At 41.8% G+C, this 15,780-nt stretch overlaps 1 protein-coding gene across 1 annotated transcript in view; it reads left to right on the plus strand.

Moving 5' to 3' along the window:
• The window catches only part of MEMO1 (mediator of cell motility 1), a 1,101,660-nt gene extending 1,091,739 nt beyond the window's left edge, over positions 1-9,921 (plus strand). The window contains exon 9 of the mRNA XM_044081058.1: positions 9,179-9,921. Within this exon, the coding sequence (XP_043936993.1) occupies positions 9,179-9,310 (132 nt within the window). The 3' untranslated portion in view covers positions 9,311-9,921. The remainder of the gene's footprint in view (positions 1-9,178) is intronic.
• The last annotated feature ends 5,859 nt before the right edge of the window (positions 9,922-15,780 follow it).

Consider the following 15,780-nt stretch of genomic DNA (forward strand, 5'->3'; position numbering starts at 1 on the left):
AAACACTCAAAACACCCACAAAAATTTTGGCAAGCCATCAACTCCCTCTTAAAACCTGGTAGAACAACCACCCCCTGTAATAACAGTGAGATAGCTTCCCAGTTTAATCATCACTTTATAGACTCCATCCATTCACCATCTAAACAACTATCCTCAAATAACTCCTCACTCACTCTATCACAAAACCCCAAAAATATACCCTCCTTTACTCTTTCACCCATACCCACTTCCACCATTAAAAAAACTCCTAAAACTTAAACCTGCTACCCTTGCAGCTGATAATATACCTGAAAACTTTCTAAAAATAGCCACCAAATCCTTATCCTACCCCATTTTTATTCTTATTAACTGGTCTATTCAGGAAGCCTGTGATCCTCAGCTCTAGAAAGTTTCTCATGTCATTCCCCTCCACAAAGGTGGAAACACCTATGACTTCTCCAACTACCGCCCCTTCGCCTCCCCTTTCTAAACTTCTTGAGAAATGTATTCACACACAAGTCATGCAATTCCTTACTACTAATGACCTTCTCTCCCCCACACAACATGGTTTTTGCCCTCACTATGGTACAACCACTGTTCTCCTCTCATTTACACATCAAGTCAACCAGTACAGAAATGAAAATAACTTTTTCTTCCATATTTCTAGACCTATCAAAAGCATTCAGTATGGTCTCACATCATATCCTTTGCTCCTGCTACTATAGATTGGTTCGGAAACTACCTAGCCAACAGACAACAGTTAGTTCTATGGTAAGGAGTTCTAGCTCCCCAACTTCCAGTAACCATAGGTGTTCCACAGGGCTCAATCCTGGGTTCAATTATTTTCTCTCTCTTTACAAACAACCTTGCTACTGCTACCCAGCAAGCCTCACTCATACAGTATGCAGATGACTCACTTATCTGCGCATCCCCATGCCTTACCACTTTACAAAAGCTTACCCAAGAATCCTTTAGCTCCACAGAAAAATGGATGACAAACATCCAGCTTATTCTCAACCCAAACAAGACCAAGTTACTTCTGTTCTCTCCTAATAAATACAAACCCATCCCCCTCGCTTTCACCATCAACTCTGATAATGGCATTGTCATATCTCCAACCAAGCCATACTCTACTCCTTGGGGTAGAAATGGATAACATTTACTTTGATGTCCACATAGCCCAGACTATTAAAAAGGTACACAAAAAATGGGAACTGTCTATAGACAAAAAAACGCCCTACAGACAAGGCAAGAGTCACCCTCGCCCAAGCTCACCTTCTATCCACTCTGATGTATGCTGCACCTATCCTAATCCAAACCAGAAAAACAGATCTTACCAAACTTGAGGCATGCTGTAATAACATTGTTAGGTTTTTTAACCACTCTCTGTACAGAAGCCATCAGTGTCAGGCTCTAAGGGGCTTGCAATGGCTAAAACGTCTGCAACTACTTAGCTATCAACAACTTCTCACAGCCTTCAGCATACTCACTTACCCTGAAAAAACTCCTGCCTTAAATCACCTGCTATCTCACTGTTCTACCTCTCGCCCTCTTCGGTCAACTAATAAGTCTCTCCTTACTATTACTAGAGCAAGTAACACAGCAGGGAAAGCACTATTTTCTCACACCACAGCAAAAGGCTGGAATAAACTCCCTACTTCTGTTACGTCTGCCTCCTCCACCCAGACTTTCAAACACTTACTCAAACTTCATCTTACTAAAAACTGGATATGTCCATGTATCACATAATTACCCCTAGATACCCCTCTCTCCTTTACCTAATTTTTAGGATTACATACTTTGAATAGCTGTAGCCTGTTAACTTGATGAACAAATAACACTAGATAATTGTAAATATACTTGTTAGTACTACTGTATTTTTAATGTTTCACTGATTTATGGTTTTTGTTTGCTTGTTTGTCCTTCAGCTTTTAATTGTTGCTAATAAACTGTGGAGCTTTTCTCCCCGGGCCTCCGCTGTAAATGGACCTCTGTCCAGTCGGACTATCCCGGTTAACAAATGTAAAATAAAAATAAAATAACATTTTTTCTTTTTTCCCTTTTTGGGGATACTGTTCTTTGTGTTCTCCTCTTCTGTACTGCTTTCTACTTCCCCTTGCAAAAAATAAAAATAAAATAACTTAGCACTACGTAGGGTAATTTCTTCCCTCCTGTATTTTGGTCATGGTTTTTCTTTTTCTACCTTTGTAGTGTGGTTTGTTGTTGGTAATTAGTGCTAGTGTTGCTCTTGTTACTGTGCTTATTGTTATTGTCCTAGTCTTTTGTGGATAGTATTGGCGCTTTTCCCTTGTTTCAAGATGGTGATAAACCCACCTGGCTTTTAAAAAAAAATGCGTTTCTTGCAAGCATAAAATTCCCAACCAGGATGTCCACACACAGTGTGTACTGCTTAGGGGCATCACATTTGGAGAAACGGTCAAAGTTGTGCCCTTTGTGGAGCCAGGGCCATTGCTGAAAGGTGCAGTAAATTCAACTTAAGGGGCTTCTGTCTGCCATAATGAAAGAAGTTCCTCCTTCATAGTCTTCATGGTCTTTTTCCCTGGCAACCAAGAAGCTTCCAGAATTGTAGAAAACTGAAAAGAAAAAGGGAGTAGCACAAGATGGAGAGACTCTTGTTAAAAAAAAAAAATCAATCTCTGGAATATTTGAGTTCAAGTCCGATGCAGAAGATCCACATTCTGAAGTATCCTTCCTTCCTCCACTCTGAACATTGGCTCCTCCCTAATCCAACCTTTGGATTCGAGGCACCTGGAGCTGAGTGAGTCGCAGGGTTTACTCATGTCTGATCCAAAGGTTTGGACTTCATTGATGCCATCTGTTTCTCTGACCCAGTCGATCTCTGAGCTGAGGGGGTGGTGGCTGGCATTGTGGGATCAGGTTTGACACCAAAGTTGTCACAGCTGTCTCTTCCCCTCAGAGCTACAGCATTGGACAGCTTGGCACTGGTGTGTGCTTCAGAGCAGAGCCATATAGGTTCTCAGGGCTTCCCTTTGTCAGGATCATTGGATCCTACAGGGGTGGCATTCAGATCTGTCTCAGCATTGGCTTAGAGTCCTTTGAGAGACAACTCTGCCCAGGCTTACCTTGCCCCCACAAAGCTCTTTGGATCATTGTCTCCCGCATTCTTGTGAATTCTCTGTCTGCTCCAGAGAACGCCACTGGAGAGGGTCACTGAAAGCATTATGCAAAAGGAGGAAACTGGGCATGCAACTTAAGTCTGAGCCCTCCTCCAGTTAGTGAATCTTGGGTTCCCATGCAAACCAGTGATAGTTATAACTCCACATTGATTGTCCAGTGGGGAAAAGAAAACACCCATTTAACATCTAACTGTGACCCAGTAAAGGTAAGGACTCCCCCTCCTTTGAACTATGGTATGCAAGTAATTGTAACTGCTGTGATCCTCGCATTGCAAGATCTTTTTCATTCACTGCATTAGTTTCCTTGGATTCTCTCCTGCTGGCGTTATCCTTCCTTTAAGAAAAGGGCACAGACTGCCTTTAGAGCTCACATCTACCATAGAAGAATTTGTCTGGGTAGGCTGTTTTTGAATTTGGTATATGAGGATGGCAACAGTTCCAAGACTGAAGTCTTGTAAGGTGAGCACTGTGCTGCAAAGCAGACCGAGGGCATTCAGACCATGGACGTATACCATATTTCCTAAACTTGGGAGTGACAGGCCTTCCACCTACTAAGATTTTTTGAGGCTGATGCAGGACTTTATCATCAAGGCTGCAGGGTTGTAATAAAAAATAATCTTCTACACCTTAGGCCACATCAGAAGGAAATCTCTCCTATGTGGGACCTGAACTGTGTTGAAAAAGTTAACCTTCCCACAATTTGAGCCAGCAGTGAGAGCAACCCCTCAAGTACTTGACTTGGAAAACAGTCCTCTGAGAGGCAATAATGTCTTTCAGGTGAATATCTGAACTATAGGTGCTTATGTGCAAGTAGTCTTTTCTCATTTTCTATGTGGACAGAGAAACCCTGCACACCAACTTCACTTTCATGCCTAAGGTGATGAAAGAAGTCTCTCTAAACAGGCCATCAACCTCCCAGCATTCTTTCATATTCTGCCGAGCAAAAGGTTCTTGCATGTCCGGAATGTGTGTAGTCAGCAGACATTTTACCCAGAAAAAATTAAGTACTTGGATCAGTTATTCTTAGCCTTTACAGAGGAAAGGGAGGACAGCCCTGTCCCAGAACAGACTATCTCAAAATGGTTGCCCATTATATCTCCGTCTACTTTTCCCAAGGCAGAACTGTTTTAGGGCATGTAAGGGCCCTCTCCACAAGAGCAGCAGCTAAAAATACTTCCATAAGACAGCTCAACAGCTAGACCATTCTGGAAGCAGCTTATACAGTTTATCTGACCATGCCTTTTCCAAACACTACACTGTAGACATGACCTCTAGAGCCAGAGCAGGATTTGCCATGACCATCCTGCCGAAGTTTTTGCAGTCTGTACCTTCTCAAAGTCACCTTCTAGCCCATAAGCTGTGGGGATTCCTCCCCAAAAGTTAATACTACTGCAGCAGTAGTCAGTATGATGACCCTAGTACAGCTGCATAGGCACTTAACCATAATTGCAGTTGTTTGAGTGTGATCACTGTTTGAGTGTGGTCACTGTTGCAGTAATATTTCCCTCCTCTTGCTTTCTACCTGTTACTCACACTGGGGTTGATGTGGATACCCAGTCTTCCTGTTTCCACCATTCCCTCTCTGTTGACCTTACAAGTTTTTAATGTGAGGTCTTCTTGTTGGGCTGCCATCCTTGGGGGCATTTCCCACAAGTGCCTAGTTCACTAACTTCTATCAGACTCCTTTTGATTACTAGGGCAAGAAAGTAAGGAGGCACTGGTGGATGTGATTGTGTAGCGCAAGGTGCTGATGTCCAGGTGGGAGGGTGTCCTCTCAGCCTGAAGGAGGAAGATTACGAAGCTCTTAAAGTCGGATCAAACATTAGGGATGACTGCAATTAGCAGTATAGAGAATAGGCAAGAGGAAGCAAGAATTTACTGGAGAAAAATTGCAAAAGAACCAAGGTATTGGGAGCAAATAATTAGAGAGAGAATGGTAATAGAATGGCAGGGGGCCAATAATACTTTTGGACTCCAGGTTAGAGATTGCCTTCCCTGTCAAAGATTGGTATCTGTGTATACTGAAAGAGAAAGGAATACAGGAATCATAAGTGAAAGACCAGCTTTTAATAGAATCTTGAATAGGAGCTGTTGTTAAAAAAGGGATAATTACTAGAGCATGTAAACATTGCATGATAACTGTAGGAGTCAGAGGAGGTTAGGAGGATTGGTAATAGAGACTGGATATGCAATTCACAGAGAAACAGTGGGAGGATGTATGTATGGCTCCCAAATATTCAACAAAGTCTAGAAGATTTAAGATTTTTGCTTGAAAGTGTTTGCATAGGTGTTTTTATACCCCAAGCAGACTCTAGATGTCAATGTTGGAGGTGTGATGGAGAAGACAGAGATAATGGGGACCATATTTTTGGGGAATATATGAGCTGGCAGATGTAAAAAAAATACCTGCAGACTACTCTGTCAGAAATATAGGATGAGTTAATTGGTGTAACTAAGGAATTTTTTTTTTTTGAGCTGTGATAGAGAATCAGAATTGCCTAGATATAGTAAAGCCTTCCTAAGTTTAATTCTGGTAGTTGCTAAAGCCATTGCTAGAAAATGGAAATCTTTATAAACCAGTTGTACTAGAAATAGTGAATATAGTGAGAGAGATGAAAGAACTAAAGTGGGATCTTTAGAAAAGATTAGGAGCAAATTAGAAAAAATAGGAATTGTGGCAACAGTACATGCAGAATGTTTTGGATGAGGAATGATGTTTAAAAGAAGGCAGGAATTGAATAAGCTATGTAATGTTCAATTGACTGTGACTACATAGAACATTATATGTGATGTATTATGTTTGTAACTGAAAATGTCAATACGGTTTATTTTCATTTATGTATGATTGCCTATGTCATAAGTACTGATTCAATAAAGATGTTTCTGTAGGGGAAAAAAAAAAGTCAGGCCAGACGTTGAGTCTTCTGCAGCAGATGTCCCAAAAGTTAGCGCTACTTCAACAATCAATGTTGTTTGTAGGTCTTTTCATTCTCCAATAAGCCATGGAATCCATTTCAGTGGCAGTGAAGACAGGATCTATTATGGCACTCAGCATACATGAACTAATCCTAAAATAGGTGCTATCTTTGCCTAGCGTCTGCAGTTATAAGTTTGTACACAGCTGTACTTTTAATTAAAAAAAAATTGCTGTCTAATACAAACATACCATCCTATGAAGCCCTTAATGATTCAAAGAACAGAAGACACACAACCTGACAGTAGTCCCAGTATTTCCCCTGAAAAAGGGCACTTGTATCCTGCGGATTTACCTGGCCAACAAATTAATAAGTTAAAAGTATAGAGCAGTGCTAACATACACCAGTACCTTCATAGGCACCATCAATATTGGGTCTCTTAAAGAAAAGTGAGACAGTTGCACAGAATCTGGCCAGATAGAGGACACAAGAGTATAACCAAATTTTAAGATTTGCTGTTGCAGTGATTTCTTAAAGTCTACTCTTATTGTAGGTACCTTACATAACTGCTGAAGTTGCATTTCTGGTTGTGCTAACTTGATGCATGGAACTGAAATAGTGAGAAGAAGGGCTTTGTACACTGTGCTAGTCTGGTGTTGGGAACAAGAGAATTTCTAGAATTGTGCCAGTCTAAGGATGACAGAAGAGGAAATCCCAACAATTACTTCTAGAGAGGGTTCGTCTTAAAGGTCAGCTGATACAGTGAGTATGTATTTGTGTATGTAGATGTACTTGGAGGTAGCGTAGTCTTCACTGTATTTCATCCTGTAGCTATATTGAGGTAATCTGCAGTAGAAACCAGCAGTCTGCATGCAGTTTGACTGTATGGATGAGCAAGCAGTAACCTATGAAAAACTGCATCTCGCAGAAGCCATGGCTGCACTCATGTTGCACTTTTTTTTGACTGGGGCAGCTGTCAGGGTCACCTTTGTCATACTATTAAGATGGATGTATTGAACACTATGCATGTTGGTACAGATAAGTTAACTTTGCATTTTCTTGTGTGCCAGTGGATGTAGCATAGTTGAAAGCTTGAATACTGCATTTGAAGGATATTCTTGAAGTAAAATTGAGACCATTTTAATGTCCATAGAACTTTGAGCCCATATGTCACCAAGCTGTCACATTATTTTAATTGTCTTTCATGATTTTCGTTTTATTTTTATATCCTTTAATTTTGTGATGCACTGTTTTCCCTAGTAGGTGGTTTCCTAGTTTTTTAACATTTTCCATAAATTAATTTCTTGTTGCATCTGCTTGCAGTTTTTCCAGTTTCCATGATGCTGTGCTAATCCTCTTATTGGTCAGCTGATTCTTGTATTATTCTTTGTAGTTGTGCCTTTACACGAGCCTTATCCTTGGTAAGCCTTACCAGAGCATCTCTGTCTACACAGTGTTTCTTTCTTATTCAGTGTCGTACCTGCTCTTTCTTATTTCACTGTTTTTTCCTCGAGTCCTTCCATTAAGCCAGTTGTTGACTGTCCTTGCAACATTTCCATTTTGGAATTTTTTTTTTTTTAATCATTTTTAGTTATTTATTTTGGACGTAAAGACCCTTACATTTGTATTGTCTGTGCTGCACATTATTCTTTCATTAGGACATCTTTGCTAGCTTATTTCATTTTTTACATGATATTGTAGTTGTGGTACACTATTGTCTAGTTTCAGAAACTGCATTAAGTGCACTCTTAGATACATATTTGTTCCTGTCTGTCCCCCCAGCTCTTGACTGGTGTTTGCTCCTGAGATGGTCTTATTGGGCATCAAGGGTACGCACTGTTACTAATTCTTCACTGTCTTTTTTATAATCAGCCTAGTGAAAGTTTATCCTTAAGGTAGCCTCTATTCCTGTTTTAAAGTATCAGGTGTCACATTGTGTTTTCTCTAAAGATTTCCTAAACTGTTCCATCTCTGTCTGTTTGCCTGTGTTCATTTTTAGTTTTTTTTTTCCATTCTCCGATAAACCATTGAATCCATTTCAGTGCTATTGGGAATAGGATCTATTCTGGCACTCGGAACACATCATCCTAAATTCCTAATTATTCTTCCTAGGGTTTAGTTTATACTCTCCGTGACAAATTTCCTGCTGCTGTGGCACCATGTGTTACATCTTTGTCTTACAGTTTTTGACAGCTTGCCGGTTCTCTTAACCTAGCTACTGGTTACCTAGCTACTTGTTAAGTAGTGATTTTCCTTGTTATGCTAATTCAGTGTTCAGTCTGTACCTTTCTCCTTTTTGCTGATTATTCTTCCAATAAGTAGTCCCATTTCTTTTCTCACACTTTGCCTTTCCAGGTAGACTGTTTCACATTGCAGTTTGAAATATTGTCTAATATCGTCTTTTGTTAGCTTTGTTTGGGAGTGTGTCCAGTTGCCAGAGTTAGTTTTGGCGAATGTAAAAAGTTCAAAAATGATTTGCCAAAACTACTTTTGCCAGCAGTGGAGTTTGCCTCTTTCTCCACTATTGTGCATCCTCATAGTTGGTATATATGTCTGGGGATTTCTCCTCATATAGGGGATGCAGGGGTGGCTTGCCTCCCACAAAAAAAAAAAAGTTAGCTGAAGGTAATTTCGATGAACAGTTTTTACATTTTTCTGTTCACTGAAAATAAACTATTTGGTCGCAGTTTAACTGAAGTGCACAACAAACTGCAGTAGTTTCCGTGAAGTCATTTCTTGATAGGTGCTGTACTTGTTCATTGCTTACCAACTTTTACTGCAAGGGAAACTACTTATAAATTCTGGATGTGTCCTGTATTAGCAAGAGAGTTGTTTTGTAAGTGCGTATTCCATATCTAGTTTAATGTGCGAGTGGAAGTGTATATACAAAACAGTATCTTCGTTATTAAAGCTGTCTGACTTGCATTTTACCATGTTCACAGATGGAGTATACAGAGTTGATTGGCTGTGTGGATACTGTAGCAAAACAGTGGTAGCTGTATTTGAATGCTAGCTTATAGTCATGTATTGCGATTTGTTTGTGCTAGTGTTGGGATTAAGGAGGCACATTTATTTTTTCATATCCAAGTTTAAGATTGTAACAACCATTTTTTCTCTTACTTTTAGGCTATCTTGGAGCTGAAGAAGAGTGGGATGAATGTGAATTTTTCATTTCTGAATTATACCCAATCAAGTCAGTGCCGAAATTGGCAGGACAGCTCAGTGAGTTATGCGGCAGGAGTGTTGACAGTCCACTGAACTTCAAATACTCAGGATGCCACCTGCACTCTTCCCCTGCCTCAGCCTAGCCCTAAAATGATACAATTGCTGGTTGTTGGGTATACTTAAACCTGGAACTGCAAAGCCCTCTCTGTCACAAGTATAGTGTCTTCTAGCCTGAGATGCAAAAAGGTTTTCTTGAGTGATAAAGAGATGAGAAGGAAGGTTAGTTTTAAGAAGTGTGGAATGATGATGGATCAGGAGGTGTGATGCACAGTCTTCAGGAAGTATTCACCCAGGGCATATGAAAAGAATTTATGTAAAATTTGCACTGAACAGACCTGTGCATATGTACTCTGCTTGCAGATTAGTTTTGCAGGACAAAAAAAAAACTGGCAAAAGGGTGGAAGAATTTTTCTTTAGAAAAAAAATACATTTATAAGTTATCCTATATATTCTGGTAGACAATGAAACAGAGAGTAGTTGGTTAACTGACGCATTGTACTGCAGATACCTTCAGATTTTGTTGCTAATAAAGGGCTACAGAAACCAAAAGAAATGTCCTAGTTCAGAATTGCTGCTTTGTAATGTACCAAAACTGTTGGTTTTTCTTCCCCAGAATTTGTTAATTAAAGCTTTCTCTTGAAAAAGTTGGTGTTATTAGTATTAATATCTGTTCTTTAATTCTTCCAGTAAAGATACCACATTTGTTTTATTCTTTTTCAAATAAATTGTTTGGCCAGACTCTAGTGGCACCTTGCTGCTTTTGTTTATGCAGAGCTTTGTGACTGTAGATGCACAAATACTATTCCCCAGAGTTTTTCCAGCAAGTATATGGTGGGTTGACGGAATAGATGCTGTTTTACCCTTTTGAAGGAAGTTGTTTGTTTTGAGTATCCTACTTAAATCATGTGCTGCTTTGTTTCATCATGTATCAAGTGTATTTGCGTAAAGTATGCTTTATTTTTTCATGTCTCATGTCCTAACACCTTTGCGCAACGGTTCTTGGAATTCATAAATTCCAACGCCCTGGATCAACTAATCCATAGTCCCACCAGGGGTTCCAATATCCTAGACCTGGTCATTACCAACATAGGAAATCAATGCTCCATACCTATGGTCACCCCCTCGTTAGTCAGGTCTGACCATAAGCTTAATCACCCTTAACATCCACATCCCACCCCCACCCCCCAGTAAAGAAACCACCATAAAAAACTTCTCCAAAGCCAACTTCATGCTACTCAAGTCAGAAGTGACAAACTTCATGACACCCATGCAGACGGGAACTGAAAGTTCAACTGCTGAATCCTACACTAAGGCACTGTACGAGCACATCCACTCGTGCATGAATTGTGCCATCCCAAATAGAAGCAAAATGCTGTCATCCAAAAAAAGGAAGCCAATCTGGTGGTCCCCTGCCATAAACAAACTTTACAATAAAAGGAAGAAACTTTTTCAGAAAAGAGGAAAATCCCAGGATGCAAAAAACTCCCTTACTAGCCTCAGTAAGAAACTGAGATGCCTCATAAAATCCTCCAAAGCTAGTTACGAAAATAAAATTGCCAAAGATTCCAAAGACAACCACAAAGCATTCTATAACTATGTCAAGAATCTAAATGGCAATGCTCAGATCTGCTCTGAGCTAAAACAGAATGGCATTAAATATACTGATCCGAAAGATATTGCCAATATCCTGGCAGATCGATTCAGTGCCAACTTCACCCCCTCTCACCCCCTAAATGGCCCATCTCAATACCGGAAGATTGCCAAATTCCAGTAATAACGGCCACACAGGTACAAAACGCACTCTCTAAAGCCAAGAATACAGCATCCATGGGACCAGATGACATCCTGGGCTGTGTACTACATGAACTACAATATGAACTGGCACCTCACCTAAGTGTCATGTTTAATCATAGCCTCACCTCAGGTTTCGTACCCACTGAGTGGCGCAGAGCTACAGTTATCCCAATCCACAAGGTGGGATCCACCTTGGATCCCGGAAACTACCGTCCCATTAGTTTGGCAAGCCTTATCTGCAAGGCCATGGAGCGTATTATCATGGAACTTATAAACAAAGACATTGGCAACCTTCAAACACCCACCCAGTTTGGGTTTGTGAAGGGCCAATCTTGTCTCCTGAACCTGATTGACTTCTTTGAATCAGTCTCCAGAGCCATGGACAAGGGTAAGGTGGTCCACACAGCCTATCTAGACCTTGCCAAGGCCTTTGACACCATCCCCCACTCTGGAATCATAGATAAACTTACTAAGTTGGGCATTAATCCCTATGTCACCCAATGGGTTGCTAAATGGCTTACTGATAGAACCCACACTGTAAAAGTAGCCGACTCCAAATCCAGCTCCAGACAAGTGACAAGTGGAGTACCTCAGGGTTCAGTCCTGGGGCCGCTCTTGTTTGGCATCTACTTCTCTGAAGTACAGATCAACACTAAGGGACTCTGGCTAACAAAGTTTGCAGATGACTGCAAACTGGGAGCCATTATTGAATCCCAAATGATGTGGATACTCTACAAAAGGGCCTTACAGAAACAGATGCTTGGTGCCAGAGCCATGGGCTCAAGCTCAATGCCAAGAAATGTATTGTTATCCCCTTTGGGAAAAACATGTATCCATGAATTACCATATAGGTGGCAGTACACTAAACACAGAAAGTGTGATAAGAGACTTAGGGACACAGGTGGACAGTGGTCTCACCTTCGATAACCACATCGCCACAACAGTCAGGAAATCCTATGTGGCACACCTCATCACGAAGGGCTTTTCATCCAGAAAAAAGGAGGTCATTGTCCCACTGTACTCATCCCTCATTAGACCCATTATAGAATACAATGCCCCATTTGGTATGTACCTCTCAAGAACATCTGCAACAACTGGAAAGGCCTCAGAAATACCTCACTAAAAGAATCACAGGCCTAAAGCAGATGCCCTACGCTGACCGCCTTAGAAAACTCCAGCTATACTCTGTCGCATATCGTCTACTCAGAGGCGATCTCTGCTTAACATACAAGGCCATGTCAAACCCAGAGCTGTTGGACATGCTACACTTAAAGAAATTCCAATCCCTCAGAGCTACACGCTCCAGGGATCTAAACCTTGTCATCACAATAAACAAAACATGCTGGAGGGATAGGTTCCTGACCCAGACACTCCCCAGACTGTGGAATAGATTGCCCATACATGTCAAGCAGAGTGCCTCTTTGGACCTCTTCAAGAGGAACCTTGACAATTGGATGGGAGAAAGGAAATTCACCCCAGGGATCACGTCAGTCGCCCTGCTAGACAGGGGTCCAGGAAAGTAAATAATGTGGGAAGAAATAGCCAGGGAATTGTTATGGCTAGGCTTGTATAGGCCCTAGGGCTGATAGCCTAGTACCAACCTATGAACCTATGAATCTTTGCTGTATCAGCTTTTCACCATTTTTTGGCATTTATTTTTGGTGCCAGGATGATTTCCTTTTGGGCATTGGGATGAAGATAAGATCCAGGGAGAAAAATGTTGATGAATCCTGCTTAGCTGCATCTTGCTGTCAGTCTTGTTGATGTCCTCTATTACTGCTTTTGATTTCCTTCTCAGTTTTTGGCCACATCTTTAAAAACACTTGATAGGAAGTGGTAACGTTTTGAAATATAGTTTTCTTGCCATTTAGTTTATTTTAAACATGTAATTGATCAGACCCAAGTTTCAGACTTTAGTTTAGAGTGACAAATCACCATGGTACTGTAGAAGTTTTTACTTTAGCATCTCGCTTCAGAGAGTTGTCCATTTAGTCTGTATAGACAGTAGTAGCCTGTTTACACAATTTGGTTAACAATATTCCAACTAGGGTTTGAGTCTTTTTTTCTTCAGAAAATGTACTGCAGGACCATAAAACTATTTCCCAAAAGAGATAAAAAGATTCTTGCTGTTTGCTAGTGGAATGCAGTTGTCAGTAGATAACCATTGTGCAGCACTATTTATCTTTAGACCACTGTGTAGTTATCCTGTTGAATACTCCCTTTCTTTGTAGTGGTCAAATGTTGAGCATCCTCAGCCTTTCATTTCCACGAGTTTGATGCTGTGCTCTCCTAGTGATCATTTTTGTCCTATCAGTCTGCAGCATAGTTTTGTTTACTTGCACTTAAAAGTGCAAGCTCACTGGTGCTTTTTGCAACTCTGTGTCTTCCATCATTGTCCATAATGTGTGGAGTCTGTGTAGCATATGTGGTTCTACAGAGGAGAAAAAAGTCTCGTCTTGTCACAGTTCTGTAGTGCCTACTTCTGTATAGAATGCTCTGGTGCTCCATTACGTAAGCCAGCAGTATTTACTTTTCGAACACTTTGTGTGGGTGGATGCCATCTTAGAAGCTTTGCTGCACTCTCTCTGGTGTGTGTGTGTGTGTGTGTGTGTGTGTGTGTGTGTGTGTGTGTGTGTGTGTGTGGGGGGGGGGGGGGGGGGCCTGCTGTTTTATTCAGTTTTTATTCTGCTCTTGTAGAGGTTCTGCATATTATACTGTCTGCTGCAGGTCCTGTACAACCAGTCTACTGTATGTGGTACTGATTGCTCCAAGTTAAGGCTGTTCACACCATCAGCATTCATGGCTAAAGGGTTATTGGAGGAATGCATTGGCCAGTGTTAAGGTTCACAGCTACTGATATATTAATGTCCTTTAAAATTATTTTTCTAAAGACTGAAGCACATAAACCGTCCTCTTTGCAGGTCTAAGCAGTGAATCCTGAGAAGGAGCTGCAATGCTGAGTAACTTTGCATTCCGAGTTCATCTGTCTTGAGTGTGCCTATTAACGGCCAGTTTGTTGTAGGTATCTCATTAAGACAAGTGTCTGCTCCTTCAGCTTCTGAGAGCAATCTTAGTATTTTGAAGAAAAAAAAAGTCATGTGAAGAGGGCACCTACAGACGGTCCTTGTATAGGACTCATGTCATGTAGCCTTGTTGGCACAAATCTGATGTTATCTTAGTCACCATTCCTCACGTTAGGGTCTAGGATCCGATATCGGATCCGAGCCGGCGTACTTCAGACAAAAGCTTAGCTGAAGCTCCTCCCCTCCCATGATGCCCTGCTGCTCTCTAATCCCCCAGATCTCGTTTGCCGCTTCAAGACAGACGCAGATTGCTCAGCTCCTCATAGTTAGGTTGGGATTTCTTTTTTTGATGTTAACCCTTTATCTTATAGTGCTATCATTTATCTTCTTGTCTACCCCTCCCATTTTGTTTTTCCACTTAAAACGTTTGGCGTCCTTTTCATGGGCCTGCTTAGGGTTATTGTAAACTGCTTTGTTTCCAGTTAATCTAGTCTTTGGTAGAGTTTTTTTGTTAGTTTAGTGTTTCAGACTGTTTTTTGGGTTTTGAATTTGTGCTTGTGTCTGGACTTTGAGTTGAGGTTTTTTTTCATTTGGTTGTGGTAATGTTGGATAAACCCTTAGGGTTTAAGAAATGCTCCTCGTGTGGACAGAAAATGCCCATTTCCGACTCACATGAGGAGGGTCTATTGTCTCAGCGGCGACCATCTCAAGTTGGAGTGCGGTATTTGTGCCGCCTTCAACCCCAGAGCTCTGGTTGACTGCCAGAACAAGTTACTAATTAAAGGCCTAGTGAATGGAGGCCCCTTGGTCACTGGTTCCCTGGCCAAGGCGGGCTCTTCAGGGGTGAAGTAGAGAATTCCTTCGGTGGAGGAAGCCCTGTCTAAACGTCCCAGGCTGTCAGATCCTAAGCCCTCGGCTCTGGCTCCAGGCAGGGCAGTATCAGATCCAAGGTCCAGGGAGTCCACTCCTGGATCCAAAGGTTCGGACCACAGGCCTTCGGATCGACACCTTTAGCTCCCTCCCCCGGATCCAAGGCTCCAGATTTGAGACCTTCATATCTGAGGATAGGAGCCTTGACCATGGGTCCAGCCCTCTCGGATCTGAAGGATTCGAGGGTTGCTATCTTGGATCCTTCTTTAAGTTCGGCTTCGAGCAGTTTGGATCAGAGAGTCGTGCCGCAGCCAATAGTCGTGGAGGACCTTCCCTTGGATCCGTTAATTTCAGTGCAGGCCTTTTCTCCTCTGAGTAGGCCTCACTCCAGGCAGCACAAGAGAAGACCCTCAGATTCCAGGCAGGGCTCTCCAATATGTCCTCAATCCTCCCGATCTTCCAGGACTGCTTTTCCTATGGATATGGACAGGATGACGAAATCCCTCTTGAAAGCTCAAATAAAGAGTTGGGGCTTCTGGCTTCCCCAACTCACAGGACAGGGATCCGTTCTCCGACCCCCCCCCCCACACACTTTACTTCTCCTCATCCGACCTTAGGCTTGGATTCTCAGGGACTAGGGCATGGTAAAGAGGTGGTGGGAGTTGTGGGTCCGTCTTTGGTCCCCACCCCATCAGGATTGGTGATGGCTTCTGCCCCCCCCCCCAGAACAAACCATCCCTCCGGTCCAGGCTGCTACTCAGGAATCTCTGGGGGCAGGTTCCTGTCCAGGGTTATTGGCCAGGTCTCTGCTGCTCA

Source organism: Protopterus annectens, chromosome 8.part0 (assembly GCF_019279795.1).
Source record: "Protopterus annectens isolate FY-2018-M chromosome 8.part0, PAN1.0, whole genome shotgun sequence".
NCBI classification, from domain to species: Eukaryota; Metazoa; Chordata; order Ceratodontiformes; family Protopteridae; genus Protopterus; species Protopterus annectens.